The sequence below is a fragment of the Cavia porcellus genome, unplaced genomic scaffold, assembly GCF_034190915.1.
Source record: "Cavia porcellus strain 051 isolate PalLab524CR breed Dunkin Hartley unplaced genomic scaffold, mCavPor4.1 scaffold_31, whole genome shotgun sequence".
Taxonomy (NCBI): Eukaryota; Metazoa; Chordata; class Mammalia; order Rodentia; family Caviidae; genus Cavia; species Cavia porcellus.
Window position 1 is genome coordinate 1,132,588 of NW_026947514.1, and position 14,243 is coordinate 1,146,830.

The following is a 14,243-nucleotide window of genomic DNA, read 5'->3' on the forward strand; positions in this document are numbered from 1 at the left end:
TGCAGGAGGCCACAGCTCTGGACAGTGGTTCCCCAGCACTGGCCTGACACCAGCACCTGGTTAGAGCTGAGGGCTGGGAGGGCCTGTCTCCGCCAAGGTGCCCACATGTCCACACTCCTGCATCCTCCAAGAAGCAAGGCTTTCTCTCCAGCCAGGACAGGGCCAAGGGCCAGGCCACTTCTCCGCTCAGAACCTGCAGGCACCCAGCCTGGGTGGCAGCAGATAGGCATCGGCTCGGGGGCATCGAAGCTTTTTCCCAGGCGCCGGGGTCCCTGGGATTGAAGCCACTTCTCCCATCTCCCCAGAGGCACTTCCTGTGGCTGGCCCTACCTGCCCCACACACTCACCCCTGCCGTGACAACACCCATGGCCCGCCAGAGGCTTCCCAGGGCAGAGCAGAGCCCTGTACCAGTGTCTGTTTCCTCAAAAGAATAGATCCTCCATGCACCCACAGGAGACACAGATGAGAGCGTACCCCACCCACCCGGGACCCCTGATCACCATCAGCAGCCCACACCAGCTGGCTTCTCAGGGAATGAAACCGAACTTAAGCAAAGGGGACCCTTTGGTCAGGGTCCACTGGGAGACACTTCCTGCCTCTCTGCTGGCACTAGGTCTTTCCTGGACTGCCCCAGAGAGCCCCAGGGTCCCAACTTCCCCAGGCAGTGAAGTCGGGCAGAGGGGGTCGGAGTGAACACCAGCTCACGCCAGGTTCCGGGAGGAGGAAGGAGCAGCCCTGGGCCGCAGAGTGGAGGGATTCGGGGTCTAGGCAACAAAAGGGCAGACCGTGGCGGGAGAGGTGTCTGGGGCCTGGGTGTCGGGTGCAGAGGGAAAGCTGCAGGGGTGGAGGAGGGAGGAGGGAGCAGGGACACCAAGGAAGCACCCAGAGGCTGGGGAGCAGCCCACAGGGGACAAGGAGAAGTGGGACCAGATGGTAAGAGTAAAGGGTGGCCCTGCAGGCCTTGGTGTCACAGAGGCGCCCTGGGTGACATCTACAAGGTCTCAGTGAGGCTCCTCCAGGCTCATTTGCAAGTCTGGCCGACCCCGAAGCTCTGGGTTCTTGCCCCATATATTGGCACAGCAGCAGCACTGCACCTGGGCTTCTCCCCCTACAGCAGAGGCCTGGCGTGGGCCAGGTGGTGTAGAGCCTGCCCTGGCCACATCCCATGGCCCCACTCCTGCTGGCCACCGTCCCAGGGCTCTGAGCTGCAGGCTTCGGGCTGGGCCTCTGGAGCCAGTGCAGAAGGACCGAGGGCCCTGGGACTCCTGCAGTGGCCACTGCCTCTATTTGTACCCTTAAGGCAGAGACTCAGCTGTCACCCACCTCTGGCCTTGTGTCACCCATGACCCCAGAGACCCCAGATTAGCTGGCAGAATCGGCAGACCTGACCACATGGCCACGTGGAGAGACTGGCTGGACTGTCCTCCCCTTCCCAAGAGGCCACACTGCTCCTCAGTGTCAGAGCGGAGGGCGGGAGGCAGCCACATGCCCAGCTCTGTGTGGGGCTGCGTGCCTCAGCCCCAGCCTCATCTCCTGGCCTGGACCCTTCCTCTACCGAAGGAAGAGCACAGCCTTGGCCAAGAAAGGGGAAGCCGAGCCAACATCCAGCTCCGGGGCTGGATGTGGGGTGACCAGGGGGTCAAGGGCGAGGGTCTGACGGGATTCCTGGCACAGGCAAGTGAGATTGGGCCCACTTGGCTGTCCTTGCAGGACCCACCAGCACTGCCCGACACACACAGGCTCCTCTGCCAGGCCTATGCCCCTGTCCACGCCGGACTCTCAGGGTCCCTCATCGCAGCCCTCGTCCAACCCAGGCCAGGAAGGAAGCGACAAGTCCCAAGGCCACCCTGGGGCGCCTGCTCCAGGCAGGGGAGAGGAAGCCCAGGTTAGGGCGGCAGAGCCACACTGGTGCTTGCCCACAGATTGCACGCGGACCTCTCAGAATCCTCCCCACTGCCTCCTCTGCCCACTTCACAGGTGGATACACCAAGGCCTGCAACATGAAGTCCCAGCCCCAGCAGGCTGTGGAGAAGCTGGACTGGAACTAGGAGTGGGTGCAGAGCTCACTAGGCTGACAGCAGGCTTCAGCCTCCCTGCCACAGTCTCCAGGCCAGCACCTGGTGTCACCTCTCTGCACGCCAGGAAGTCAGAGGTGCTGCAGGCAGGACCTGCACCCCTCAGCTCAGCCCAGCCCAGAGCCAGGCCCCCTGGGCAGCTTGTCCTGTGGAAATTCCTCCTTGCAAACCAAGGTCACGGTTCCTGGAGCAGCGGCACAGGACTGGTACCTCTGGGTCCTAGCCCAACCCAGGACACACAGGCAGAAGCCGAGGCAGCAGGAGGGCGCAGCCAGACCGTAGATCACGCCAGCTGCTCCCAGCCCAGGCTCCTCTGCTCGTAAAAATGCCAGGAGCCAGCCGCACTGCCAGGCCCACAAATCAGCACAAGCCTGGGATTTAGATCGTGCCCCCTGCCAGGCGGCTGGCTCCCCAGACTGGTCACTGAGGCTATGAGAAATATCGCAGTCATTACTGGTGCTGGAGGGAGGGTGATTTATTCCAGACCACAGCTGACACAGGCGCAGCCAGGCAGCTGTTCCTTCCGTAGGAAGGGAAATCGAGGCGCAGGTCAAGGAGGCTCAGCCAGGCAGTGGGCATCCCAAGCTTGACCCCTAACATCCCCTAGAATCCAGGGTCCTGCCGACCCAGTTTGCAGGGTCCCTGAGGTCTCTGTGGGCAGTGGGCTTTCTCCGGGGGGTTCCTGCTGTACGTTCTCTGCCAGCCCAGTCTGCAGCATACTCTGGGGGCAGCCAGTTGTTCAGATGGGCTGGCTGCTGGCCAGAGGCCTGGTACCCAGGACACATGTCCTGTCTGACCTCACCCTGCAAGGTGACCGTGACAGCTGCGTGAAGGTGGCTCTGGGGTGACCTCATGCGGTGCCACCCTCTGTGCTCAGGGGTGTCACTGCTCCTACCTCCAGCCCCAGGGCTGGGTGGGGATACAGCCACACCAGCAATTATTCTACCACTGCTCTGCCCGCGCCCCGGGCCACAGAGTTCACCAGCCTAGGCATCACCGCACCCACTGCCAGGAAGGGACCGGCCCAGCCTCCGGCAGCCCAGACCCATCTTTGCAGGAGGCCCTGCCAGGAGGCCCTGCACAGGGGACCTGGAGTCGGCCAGGGGGCTGTGGGACGTGGCCCCTGCTTCCTGGGCTCAGTGCCCAGTCCCAGGGAAGGAGCTCCCTCCCCTGTCCTGAAGCCCAGATGAGAGGGACAGAAGGTCTGTGCCCCCTGTTGGGAGACTTCAGGCCCCTGAGGTAACTCAGCCCTCAGGACCTTTAGGACTGTCCCCCCAGAGGGCTGGAGCCCCCAACAAGGATGGCCAGGCCTGAGGGCTCCAGGACTTCACCTGCTAAGGACCACATGGGGACAGACAGTGCTGCTCACCCTGCAACGCAAACAAACTTCTAGGTTACTAGGGTCCAGAAGGGGAGAACCTGCTATAAACCAGGTGGAGCTGGACAGAGCCCAGTACAATACCAACCTGCCTCCATCCATCTACTGGGGTGGGCACAGATTGAAGAAGTCAGCAAGAGGAGACAAACCTCCCCAGGAGAGGCCCTCCAAGCCTTGCTGGCCGATCCTCCCCCTCTGCACTGCTGGATGTGATCTGCTCCCTCTTCCTCCTGGGTGGGGTCCTGGGCCAAACAGATTGCAGGGGAAACTGAGGCTCCCCTTTCATTGTTCTGCTTTGGATTTGGTTTTGCAACCCAATGCCTCACACATGCTAGGCAACAGCTCACCATGCCACTCCCCTGTCGTAAAGTCCACTGTAAAAAGATGACTCTGAAATACACAGTGCAGCACGTGCCAAGGTGTGACACGGTGGGGGCACAGGGCCTTGGGGACCCTCTACACTAGCTTCCTGGCTACAGCCAGGCCTGGACAGGGGGCCCTTGGGAAGGGCTGTATAACACTGGGAAGGACCAGGGTCCCTGCCCTGCTCCTGCCACAAGCCACAGATCCCTAGCTCGCCCTGTGCCCAACCTCCCTGCGCTCCACAGAGACCCCAGGGCCTGTGCTCCTGAGGGAGACCTCTCAGTGTCCCTGACCAAGGTGGGGTTCTGAGTGGGTCTCTCCTGGCCCCCACTGCCTTCTTAGGCACCCCATGGCGGCCTTGCTCACAGGAAGCCCCTCCTCATTTACTGGGGACACCGGCCAGCCTCCCAGCCTCCTGGCTTCCTGTGTGGAAATGGCTGGATCCCGTGCGAGGTCAGGAGGGCGACCTCTCTCTCAAGCTTCCTGTTCACTGGAAGCGATCCAGCCTGGGTCACAGGAGAGGAGCAGCCGGTGGGGTCCATACCCCGCCTTGTACGCTGCAGGGAGGGAGGGAGGGTGACCTCCAGAGACACAGGCAGGAGTGTGAGGTGACTCCAGGAGTCCAGAGCTCTATGCACCCAAGGCAGCCAGGCTGAGGACAGAGAGGTGCCAGGGAGACAGCCCCAGCAGCCACACTGACACCACGACCCTGGCAGAGAGGACCTGAGACTCACACCCCCACCTCCAGCAAGGCATCAGGGCAGCGACCTTTGGCTCTTGGTGCCACGGGCAGAGAAGGTGCCAGAGAGGAAGGCAGGGAAGAGACTTGTCCTGGGAAAGCAGTACATTGCCACCAGCCCCAAGACTTCCAGTGCCACAAGGCCACCACGGCCACTATCACGGCCACCTCTAAGTTACCGCCTCCGCTGCAGCCGGGACCTTGAGTCCCAAGCACTTGCTCCTGGAGCACTGGCTGCTCCCCTGGCACCTGAAATCCCCACGGGCCCCCACAGGCTCTGGCTCCCTGCTTCGGAGGCTGGTCCTTGGCAAAGGAAGCCACGTGCCTCCCGGGATGGTGAGCTCAGGGCCAAATGCCCTTCCTCAGCCGGGGTGGTGGGCAGCACCTGCTACTCTGCAGCAGGCCACCAACCCCTACCTCGCCCACTCCCACTGGGCTCCAGGAGCCCCTGCTCCTTCTCCCTGCGAGGCCCCAAGGCCCAGGTACAGCGGGCAGGGCAGCAGAGCAGGCCTGGATGTGCTGACGTGGTAAGTCAGGCAGGCACCTCGCCCCAGGGGAGCAGATGGCCCAGTGCCAGGTGGCCTCCGAGACTGCCGACCGCCAGCCACTTGTGTCCCACAGCCTTCCCATCCTCCTCCTCTCAAGACCCTCACCCTACCCCAGGCCTGCCCAATTCTGCCATCCCCAGGAGCCCACCCACCCACCCACGGCCTCCACACCTCTGCTGAGCAGATAGGAATGGGGACTTGAGCACCCCTGCCCTGACTAGGCCTCAGTTTCCCCAAACATTTGGCATGCAGGTTGCACACAGACTCCTGAGGCTGCAGTACAGGGACTACCCAGGTTCTGGCTTCAGTCAGTGAGCTGGGTCCTGGGTGGCCCCAGCTTTCCCATCCATAAAATGGGCATTCTGGGGCTCACATTGTTTCCCAGGCTGTAATGACAGGGCTGAGGGCTTTGATGTCTGAGATGAAAGGCCACCCCAGGCTCCCAGGCCAGGCCTGGGACAGAGGATTCCTGGTCCACAAGAGCAGGCACCGCCCTTCTCAGGAAACCTAGGCTGTGGGAATCAGGATCCACCCAGCCAGACCCCATGGCTGAGCACCGCCAGCCTGGATGATGGCCCCACCAGGTTGGCACTGAGGTCAACAGCAGAGGGATGGTGGCCTGGGCAGGGGGAGGACCGAAGGGACATCCCCACACCACACAGGTGACACGGATGCAGGGCCAAGCCCACAGCAGGGGCTTGCTCAGTTCCTTCAACGCCCCACCTGGGCCAGCACTTCGGGTCCCAAGAGCAGCACCCCTGGCCAGCAAGGGTCTGCCCCATGCCATCTGCAAGACCCTCTTAGTCTCTGTCGGCCCTAAGGTCTGCCACCCCCTGCTACCCCCAGCAGAGCCCTCAGTCAGACAGCAGCCTGGGTGGCTCTTTGCTGGCTGAGAACAACCTCGCCCCTCTCAGAAGTCTGTGATCTCCTGGAGCAAAATCTCAGGAGACCCAGGGTGGGGGATTGGACCCCACAACCACAGCTGGACTGTGACACCACCCAAGGCTGGAGGCCAGGCCGATGGCCTGGGCATTCCTGTGTCCTGACCCACATCTGGGTCAGCAAGGACAGGTCCTAGAAGGAAATAGTCACCTCTCCATCCACATAGTCCCTGGGGGGCCACCAGGAGCCACTTGGGGTGTGACAATCGTGACTCAGAGCTACCCACCCCTGCACCCCTGCTAAGGCAGGGAGACAGAGCACACACAAGAGGTGTTGGAGGGGTCCACCGTATGCCTGCAGCCAGGGAAGAGCACCCAGCTGAGCTGGCCCGCAGGGTCCCGAGCACGGTGGCTGCTGACTCATCTCTCAGAGGGTGGGGTGCAGGGTCCCTGCACTGGGGCCAGCACAATGCTGCATTGTAGAGGCTGCCGGGGCCAGGGCCAGGGCAGGCTCCTGGAGGGGGGCCGGCTTAGTGAGACACACTGAGTACCTGAGATGGGTGAGGAGGGCAACATGGCAGGTCCCCCACAACACAGGGGCCTGGACAAGAAGCAAGGTCAAAAGAGGGTCCAGGCCGGGCCCCCAGAAGTGCCTGTCACTAGGCTCCAGCTAACTCTGAGGCCTGGGCCTTGCTGCACCCAGGGTGCAGTGCCTCTCAGCGAGGTGGGCAGGGAACAAAGGGAAGACCACAGCCCTCCTGAGGGTCACCGTCACCCACCTCCATCTCCCCAGATGTCACACTCTGCAGGAAGGCCCTAGTCTGGGGCCCCAAAATCCTAGCAGCACTCAGAAGAGAGGGCACAGGGCTGGGAGAGAAAACTAGGTTTGAACCCTGGCTGCCTCTTACACTCTGAGAGTGACCCCTACCCCACACAGTGGCTCCTGCAAGGCAGCGGCAGAGGCTGAGTCCCATACAACCCTCCCTCCACCTGTGTGTCCCTCAGATACAGCCCAGCCTGCTGTACCCCCACCCCTACCCCAAGACCCTTGGAGGGAGGGTGGGCACATCCTGAGCCCTGTGAGCCCGGGAGGCGTGAGAACAATCAACGCTTTTTTATTCACAAATAAAAACCGCAGTAAGATGTTATCTACACGTTTGTACAAAGGTCCAGACACCCTATAAAACGCGACAGTCAGAAAACGCAGGCCTGTGGCTCGGGGACATCACACAGGCCACAGGTCTCCTTGTCTGCATGTGGGGACACGCACTTCCCAAGGACACCCTCCCCGAGCAGGGAACCCTCAGGAAGAGCCCGGTACCGAACACCTCCGTAGAAAACCATAAAAACATAGATCATTTGTCTTCAAATTCCTGCTGCAAACTCCAGGTTCATAGGCAAAATGATACAAAAATAGGAACCTAACAGAACGTTTAGAAAACCCTAACCCCTGTCTCTGGCAGGGGAGGTTGGTTTCATGGTGGATTTTTTTGCTTGTGGTTTTGGTAAGAATTCCTGCCGTGGAAGAAGGCATCGTGTGTGCGTGGCCTGGCCCTCCCCCGAGGCCCTCGGCATCCTTGGAGCAGAGCAGGGTACTCAGAGAAGGACACTGTCCCACTCCCAGGACTCCGCCACTGCTCTACCAAGAGGAAGCCGCAGCAAAGCAACAGAAACCCAATCCTGACTCGGACCGCCCACTAGCAAGGCGAGATCAGGCACGGGCAGCCGGGCCCCAGCCCACGTCTGCTGGTGTCGAGAGTCCATAGCACCAAATGCAAAAGGAGAAGAGTCCAACTCAAGGTTAAAGGCACTTGCATGGCTATCTGCGTGGCAACCGCCCCACTCTCCCTGCCTCGCTCGCTCCCCGCTTGGCCACTGCTCCCACCCCCACTGCACCTCCTCGGAGACTCCTGGGCCTGCAGACCCCGCACCCCATCCTCGCCCCTTGACTCCTTGACCACATTCTCACTCCGTCTCACGTCCATCTCACGCGCCCTGTACATCCCTACCCCTCCCCTGCCCAGTGCCTGGCCTCAGACGTCCACCTCCTGGGGCCCTGGCACAGCGGCAGTGGTGCCGACACTGATGTCAAAGCAGGTCACCATCATGACGTGAGCCTTGCACAAGTTGACACACTGCTCCAGTGCGGCTGTGGCACGCTCCAGAGCTGCCAGGTATTCCGCTGACTCAGGCTCCAGCTCTGGGTCCACCTCAACTGGGGAGGGACAGGACTGGATCAGGACAGGGGCCAGGTGGCAACCAGGCTCCCCGAAGTCCCAGGAAAGCCAGCACCCCAGGGGACCTCCCTATCCACCACCTCTCAAAGGAGAGCAGCTGGAAGGTAGAGACAGGTGGCAGGGATGGGACATGGCAGATTAGGGAACCAGGGCAGGGAGCAAGTCCTCTGGGCTTGGTGACAGAGGGCCTGGGACACTCACATTGCTCCAGCCAGCGTCCGGGCTCCACCATCAGCCGGCCCTGGGTCTCGGCCAACTCCTCGCAGAGGTGGTCACGCTTGGCCTGGACCTCCTGCAGTCGCTGCTGCCTGCGCTCGGCCAGCCGAAGCTTGGAGCTGACGCACACAAGGCCCTGTGGCAGCAACAGGTGGGGCTCAGGTGTGAAGCCCGGGGCTCTCTCCTGGGAATATCCAGCACCCCAGGCCTGCCTCTCCCTCATGCCTGTGCTGGCCTCCAGTGTGGGCAGGCACAGACCTGGGGGACCCCCCCACCTCACGGGCAGCCTCTGGACCCCTCCTGCCACATTGCCCAAAGGGGACACTCCTTGCAGGCTCGGGGCTGGACTGGGCTGGTCCCTACCTTCTCCAGTTCCTGGGAAGGCTGTGGACAAGAGAAGGGTTGTGGTCAGGGGTGCCTGGCCAGGCCCCACGGGCCTACTCTGCCACCCTGGGCTCTCAGCCTCCAACCCCTGGCCTCAACCTGGGCTGGGTCCTCCCGAGGGGGCAGCCGGTGACGCTGCAGACGTGCCACGTCGTCAATCTCATACACCTTGATCTCGAAGGGCTCCTTCAGGGAACCAGCCAGAGGTGGAGGCAGGTCTACCCACTGCCCGGGCAGGGTGGGCTTGCGGCCCAGGGCAGTGGCATCAGGCAGTGGGGCTGGGATCAGCCGCCGGCGCTGCATCCCTGAAATTCGGGACCAGGTGTAGGTGAGCAGAGATCGGGTACTCTGGGTCCCAACTCCCAGACCTGGTCACCTGCATTTGGACGGCCACCCCCACTGCCCCTGCAGACAGCTCTGCAGCATTGATGGTCACACAGCTCATTCAGATCCTCCTGGCCACTACCACCCCGGGACAGGAAGAGGCCAGACTGCTGCCCCCACTCCCACCCCCACCCCCAGCAGTCCTGGCACAGACTTCCAGGCAGCTGGGACACTCAAGGAGCACCAGGGAGCAACGGGCTCCAAGCAAGGCAGCACTGGACTGAGGGAAAGCTGCCGAGGGCTCTGCCCGAGGAGCCCCCACCACCCACCTGTGGCCCTCTTCTTGGGGGACTTGAGGCTGCGGGAGCGGGCACCCAGGGAGGCGGCCCCACTCTCACTCGTGGAGTCGGGGGCCGAGGACGCACTGCCGGTGGCCTCGCTGTCCCGCATCATGCTCTCGTAGCCGCTGCTGCCGCCGCTGTGGTAGAAAAGCGCCGTGCGGCCCATGGCAGGCGGGAGTTCCCCACTCAGCACGCTGCTGTTGTCACTGCCGTGCCCGCTGCTGTACCGCTGGGGCCGCCGGGGCGCCGTCACCTTGCTGTAGGGGGACGGCAGGGCGGGGCCCACAGGTGGCCGCTCCTCTGCCACGTTCACGCCACTGTCATTGCCACTGTCCGAGTCCGCAGAGCCCCATGAGGGGCTGCCTCTGCCAGGGACCCCGCTGGCCGCCAGCTCTCGTACACGGCTATGTGTAGCCCGGAGCGCCTGTTTGGTTCCCATGATGGTGCCCCGGCCAGCCTTAGCCCCAAGGCCAGGGGCAGCCCTCGGGGCCACTCGGGGACCAGTTCCAGGGCCTCCAGGGGACCTGCCAGCCACCGGGGCCAGGGACTTCACGGACCCACCCAGAGCCCGAGAGCCACTGGCCACAGGACTGCGGCCCTTGGCTCCTCCAGTTGGGGGTTTGGGGGCTCCTGTGGCCTTAACAGGGCTGCCCCGGCAGGCAGGGGACAGCCCGGGTGTGGGACTGGCAGGTGGCACACCCAGCCTGGGTACAGACCGAGGCGGCCGTCCAGGGGCTTCCCGGACCTTGCTGCCATGTGCCAGGCCCTCATACCGTTCCAGGGACATGTGGCCGGCAGGACGATGGGCCACCTCCATCTTGCCTGCCCGAGCTTTGAGGCTGGATGTGGCCTTAGGAACGGCATGGTCAGCACGGCCATTGGGCCGGGCCTCCTCCTCCCTACGAAATGTTGAGGCAGCGCCTGCTCGAGTGGGGCCTACAGCCAGGACGGGGGCCTGGGCTGGGCTGCTTTGCTCTAGGCTGGACTTGCGCACAGGAGGGGTGGGGGGGGTCGCCCCACTAGGCCTCGGGAAGAAGCCCCCCTTGGATGCCAAGCTTTTCTTGCTGCCAGGGGAGCCCTTCAGGTTGGTGGAGCAGGGGGTCGCCTCGGCCACAGGGTCCCCACTAGACGTAGCCTGTGTGGTCACCCCCAGGGTGGTGGCACCGCGCCGCAGAGGTGGGATCCAAGCCACAGCCTCAGGCTTACGGCCCACCCTGCCCACCATCGCACAGCCATCCACTACCCTCTGGGCACAAGCTGGCCTTGTCTGGGCCTCAGAAAGCCGGGAGGGTCCTGGGGTAGGGCTAGGGGCAGCACAGTCATCTGTACGGAGCAGCCAAGGGTCCTCAAACAGGCTTCCGGGGCTGGGTGGGCTCCGGCCAGGACGCGCACAAGCCACACGGCTGGCCACAGAGGGGATTCTGGGCTTGCGGGGAAGGCTGGAGTGGAGGGTCTGGCCCACAGCAGTACCCTGTGACAACCCCGCCCAGGGCTCCTGGCCAGCTCGGGCTAGGCCTGCTGCTTCTCTAGCACGAGGACTCCGGACTGAGCAAGAGCCATCAGGCCCACCCTGTGCCACAGACCGGACACCACTGTCCAGGGGGTTACCCCAGACACAGGGCTCTGGAGGCCCAGTCCCCACTAGCACACTGGGGCTGAAGGGAGGCTGTGGTATGGGGCTGAGGCTGGTGGCCGTACAGACGCCAACCTCATTGAGCCAGGAGCCAACAGAGGAGGCAGGGCTGCCTCCTGGCCAAGGTGCCCCCTCCAGTGGTGCTCCAGGACCGTCAGAGGCCAGGGAGGTATAGGCATCAAACTCATCGTTAATGCTGCTGATGATACTGACTGGCCTCGAGCCTGAGGCCAGGGCCTGCAGGGAGCAGTTGCTGCCGAAGCTGGCCAGGCTGGAGGGCCGTGTGGCGCCCGCCAGACCCCCCAGGGGCAGCTCCTCCACCACTGTGAACACCAGCTCATCCTCACCATTCAGCTCCACCGGCTGCTGCAGGGTCACTGTGGTGGTCAGCAGGCCCCGCTCCAGGCGACAGCCTCGTGCAGACGGGCAGGGACAGACTGAGTCTGGAGCCAGCGGAAATTGCCCCTGCCCACTCGTGCCCACAGGAGGTGTCCGCACCACTGTATCAGTGCTCTCTCCCTCGAGTTCCACAGGGGCTCCCAGGGCTTCCAGCTCCCTGGGAGCCAGAGGGGTTGAGCTGGGCAGCAAATTCCGGGTTCTGACCCTCACAGCCTTGTCCAGGGCCAGTGGCTCACCCTGGTAGCTGTCATTCTCTTGCTGGTCACCCTGGGCACCAGCCCTGGAAGGCTCAGGGATGGGCTGGTGGGTGTCCGGGCCAGGGCTGCCTCGAGGGGTGCTGGTTGCCATTGGGGGGCCCATGGCCTTCCTGGGGGATGCAGCCTCAGGCAGCAAAAGCTTCCCACCTCCCCGGGCTGGGGTGGCCTGGGTTCTGTCGCTGCTGCCCAGGGACCTGGGGGGCTCCTCGCTGCCATCAATGCACTCCAGCCGCTCCTGCAGCTCTGCAAATGTGCTGCAGCGGAAGTGGTCAGCATCTCGGGGGCCCTCAGAGGGCCGCCGACGGCTCAGGGAGGGGATGATGGGCACAAAGTCTGGAGGGCCCTCGTTGTCAGTGAGTTCACGGTCTGACAGCGCCATCCCACCTGGCCCCACATAGATGACGGTATCACAGGACTGCTCGCTGCTGGATGAGTAGTCAGGGTCGCCAGGCAGTCTGGGTACTGGGCGGTCAGGGTCCAGGGCCACTGCACGTGAGTGGAAGGGCCGCAGGTGGGGGATGCGGCGGGCCCGGCCCTCCTCACAGGAGCTCTCCCCACCCGAGGAGCTGGACGTGTGCTGGGGAAGCAGCAGCATGGGACCTGTGAGCACCCCTGCCTCTAGCCAGCTCGGCCCGACTCCCACCTGCTCCCAGCAGCACATGCCAGGGTCCCTGCAGTGTCACCACGGCAGGGGCCACAGCACACCTGGGCCAGTACAGAGAACTGTACAGAGCCCTGCACTCGGCCCCTAGAGAAGACGGACAACTTGGACCTAAGGCGGTCTGGCCTGCAACTGCCCCTAAGTCCACCCTCAGGCCCTGTGAAATGTGCCTAGGAAGCCCCTTGCCAGGGTGGTGCCAATGTCCCACTGCTCCAGGGTCTGTGGGGGTCTAGGGACCCAAAAACCCCACATAGCATCTCCTACCATGCTGCGGATGACACAGCAGCCTGGGCAGGCAACATGGGCAGCAGCACAGGGCCCCACCTTAGCCTTCTTCCTCCGCAGGCGGTGGACGCGGGCAGCCAGCTGCACAGTGCTCAGCGTCTCGGCATGGTGGGCCGGCGCATCTGACACATGGGCAATCATAGTGGTACGACAGCTGGTGGTGGCTATGGACTCCCGCAGCAGCACAGTGAGCCTGTGATCCCTGGGACCAAGAAGGGGCACCATCAGAGAGGGAGACTGGACAACAGGGAGGCCAGCTGCACCCCGAGTCCTGGGTCTGTCCTGGTGCCACCTGCTCGGTGCCCACACTCACCTGTAGGGCACATGTTTGGCCCCATTGACCAGAGCCAGGATGACACTGCCCAGAGCCGACAGGGACAGATTCAGGGAGCCCCCAGCGACTTCCTCGGCCCGGCCAGGCACCATTTCACAGCTGCCCAGGTCGATGAGGTGCAGGCGGCTGCGGCCTCCAGACACTGGAAAGCAACGCAGTGGTGATGGTGTGGCCCTGGGAAGCGGCCCCCCAGGACCCCTAGGAGCAGCAGGCAAAACTCACTTCCCCCCTGGCCACACTTCTCCACTCGATACTGGTAGACATGCAGCGTGAAGAGCAGGTGGGAACCTTGGCCCCCATCCTCCCCACCAGCCTGGGAGCTTCGGGCGGCCAATGCTGCGTCCAGGTAGAAGGCCGCCTTCTCCGCTGTGGGTGCCCGCAGCTCACTTTGGTTCTGCAGCTGCAGGAGGCAGAGGAGACTGTGGCTTTGAGGGTTCAGGGCCAACATGACCCCCCACCCCCCACCCTTTGGAGCCAACAAGGACGGTGACCCTGGTGCACCTGTGTCCCACTCGCCGGGTCCTCTTGCAGGTACATGCCCGGAGACTGGGTGTCCTGGAGGCTGCTGGAGGCCACATCGGCCAGCAGGTCCCGCAAGCTCTGGTCTCGGCCACACACCTCCACAGCTGACACGCGGATGGAGAAGCGCGTGCCTGTCCTCTCCCTGCGCTCCTCCACCAGGCGGAAGAGCCAGGAGATGGCGCAGGGCACCACGCCCAGGCTCTGGGGAGAGCTGTCCTTCCCGATCATGGTATATGACTTGCCTGGGGGCCACACCACACATGAGGGGCCACTCTGGGGCCACGCAAGCCCTCAGAGCCCAGCCAGACCTGCGAGGGCCATGCCCAGCCCTGCCCAGGGCTCTTGTCCAGGCCTCTGCCTTCTCTACAGGCTTCACATCCCCTCCATGAAGCCCCTGCACCCACATGACAACCGTCCTCCTTCACCAACCAGCCCTAGGGCCCAGCGACTTCAGCAGTGAGGGTGGCAGTGGGGGTGTCAGGACGGGTGATGGGGTACTCACCAAGGCTCGTGTGGCCAAAGGAAAAAATGCAGCCATCGGCCCCGCCGACCACAGACTGGAGCACATCAGCCACAGTCCCCGAGCAGACCTCAGCCTGGGGGGAGCTGGCATTAGGCAGGCCAGGGTGGGGGGCTGCAGCTACCTCACCTTCCCCTCCTGTAAG

General features: G+C 63.5%; 1 protein-coding gene across 3 annotated transcripts in view; it reads right to left on the reverse strand.

The window, feature by feature from the left end:
* Positions 1-7,084: 7,084 nt before the first annotated feature.
* The window catches only part of Kif26a (kinesin family member 26A), a 30,930-nt gene continuing 23,771 nt past the window's right edge, over positions 7,085-14,243 (reverse strand). For all 3 annotated transcript variants that reach the window (XM_063241404.1, XM_003463139.5, XM_063241405.1), the window contains 10 exons: positions 14,081-14,174; positions 13,558-13,820; positions 13,279-13,456; positions 13,036-13,198; positions 12,762-12,924; positions 9,476-12,353; positions 8,922-9,127; positions 8,802-8,822; positions 8,424-8,574; positions 7,085-8,200 (listed from right to left, as the gene is read on the reverse strand). In XM_063241404.1, coding sequence (XP_063097474.1) covers positions 8,019-8,200; positions 8,424-8,574; positions 8,802-8,822; positions 8,922-9,127; positions 9,476-12,353; positions 12,762-12,924; positions 13,036-13,198; positions 13,279-13,456; positions 13,558-13,820; positions 14,081-14,174 — 4,299 coding nt within the window. In that variant the 3' untranslated portion in view covers positions 7,085-8,018. The remainder of the gene's footprint in view (positions 8,201-8,423; positions 8,575-8,801; positions 8,823-8,921; positions 9,128-9,475; positions 12,354-12,761; positions 12,925-13,035; positions 13,199-13,278; positions 13,457-13,557; positions 13,821-14,080; positions 14,175-14,243) is intronic.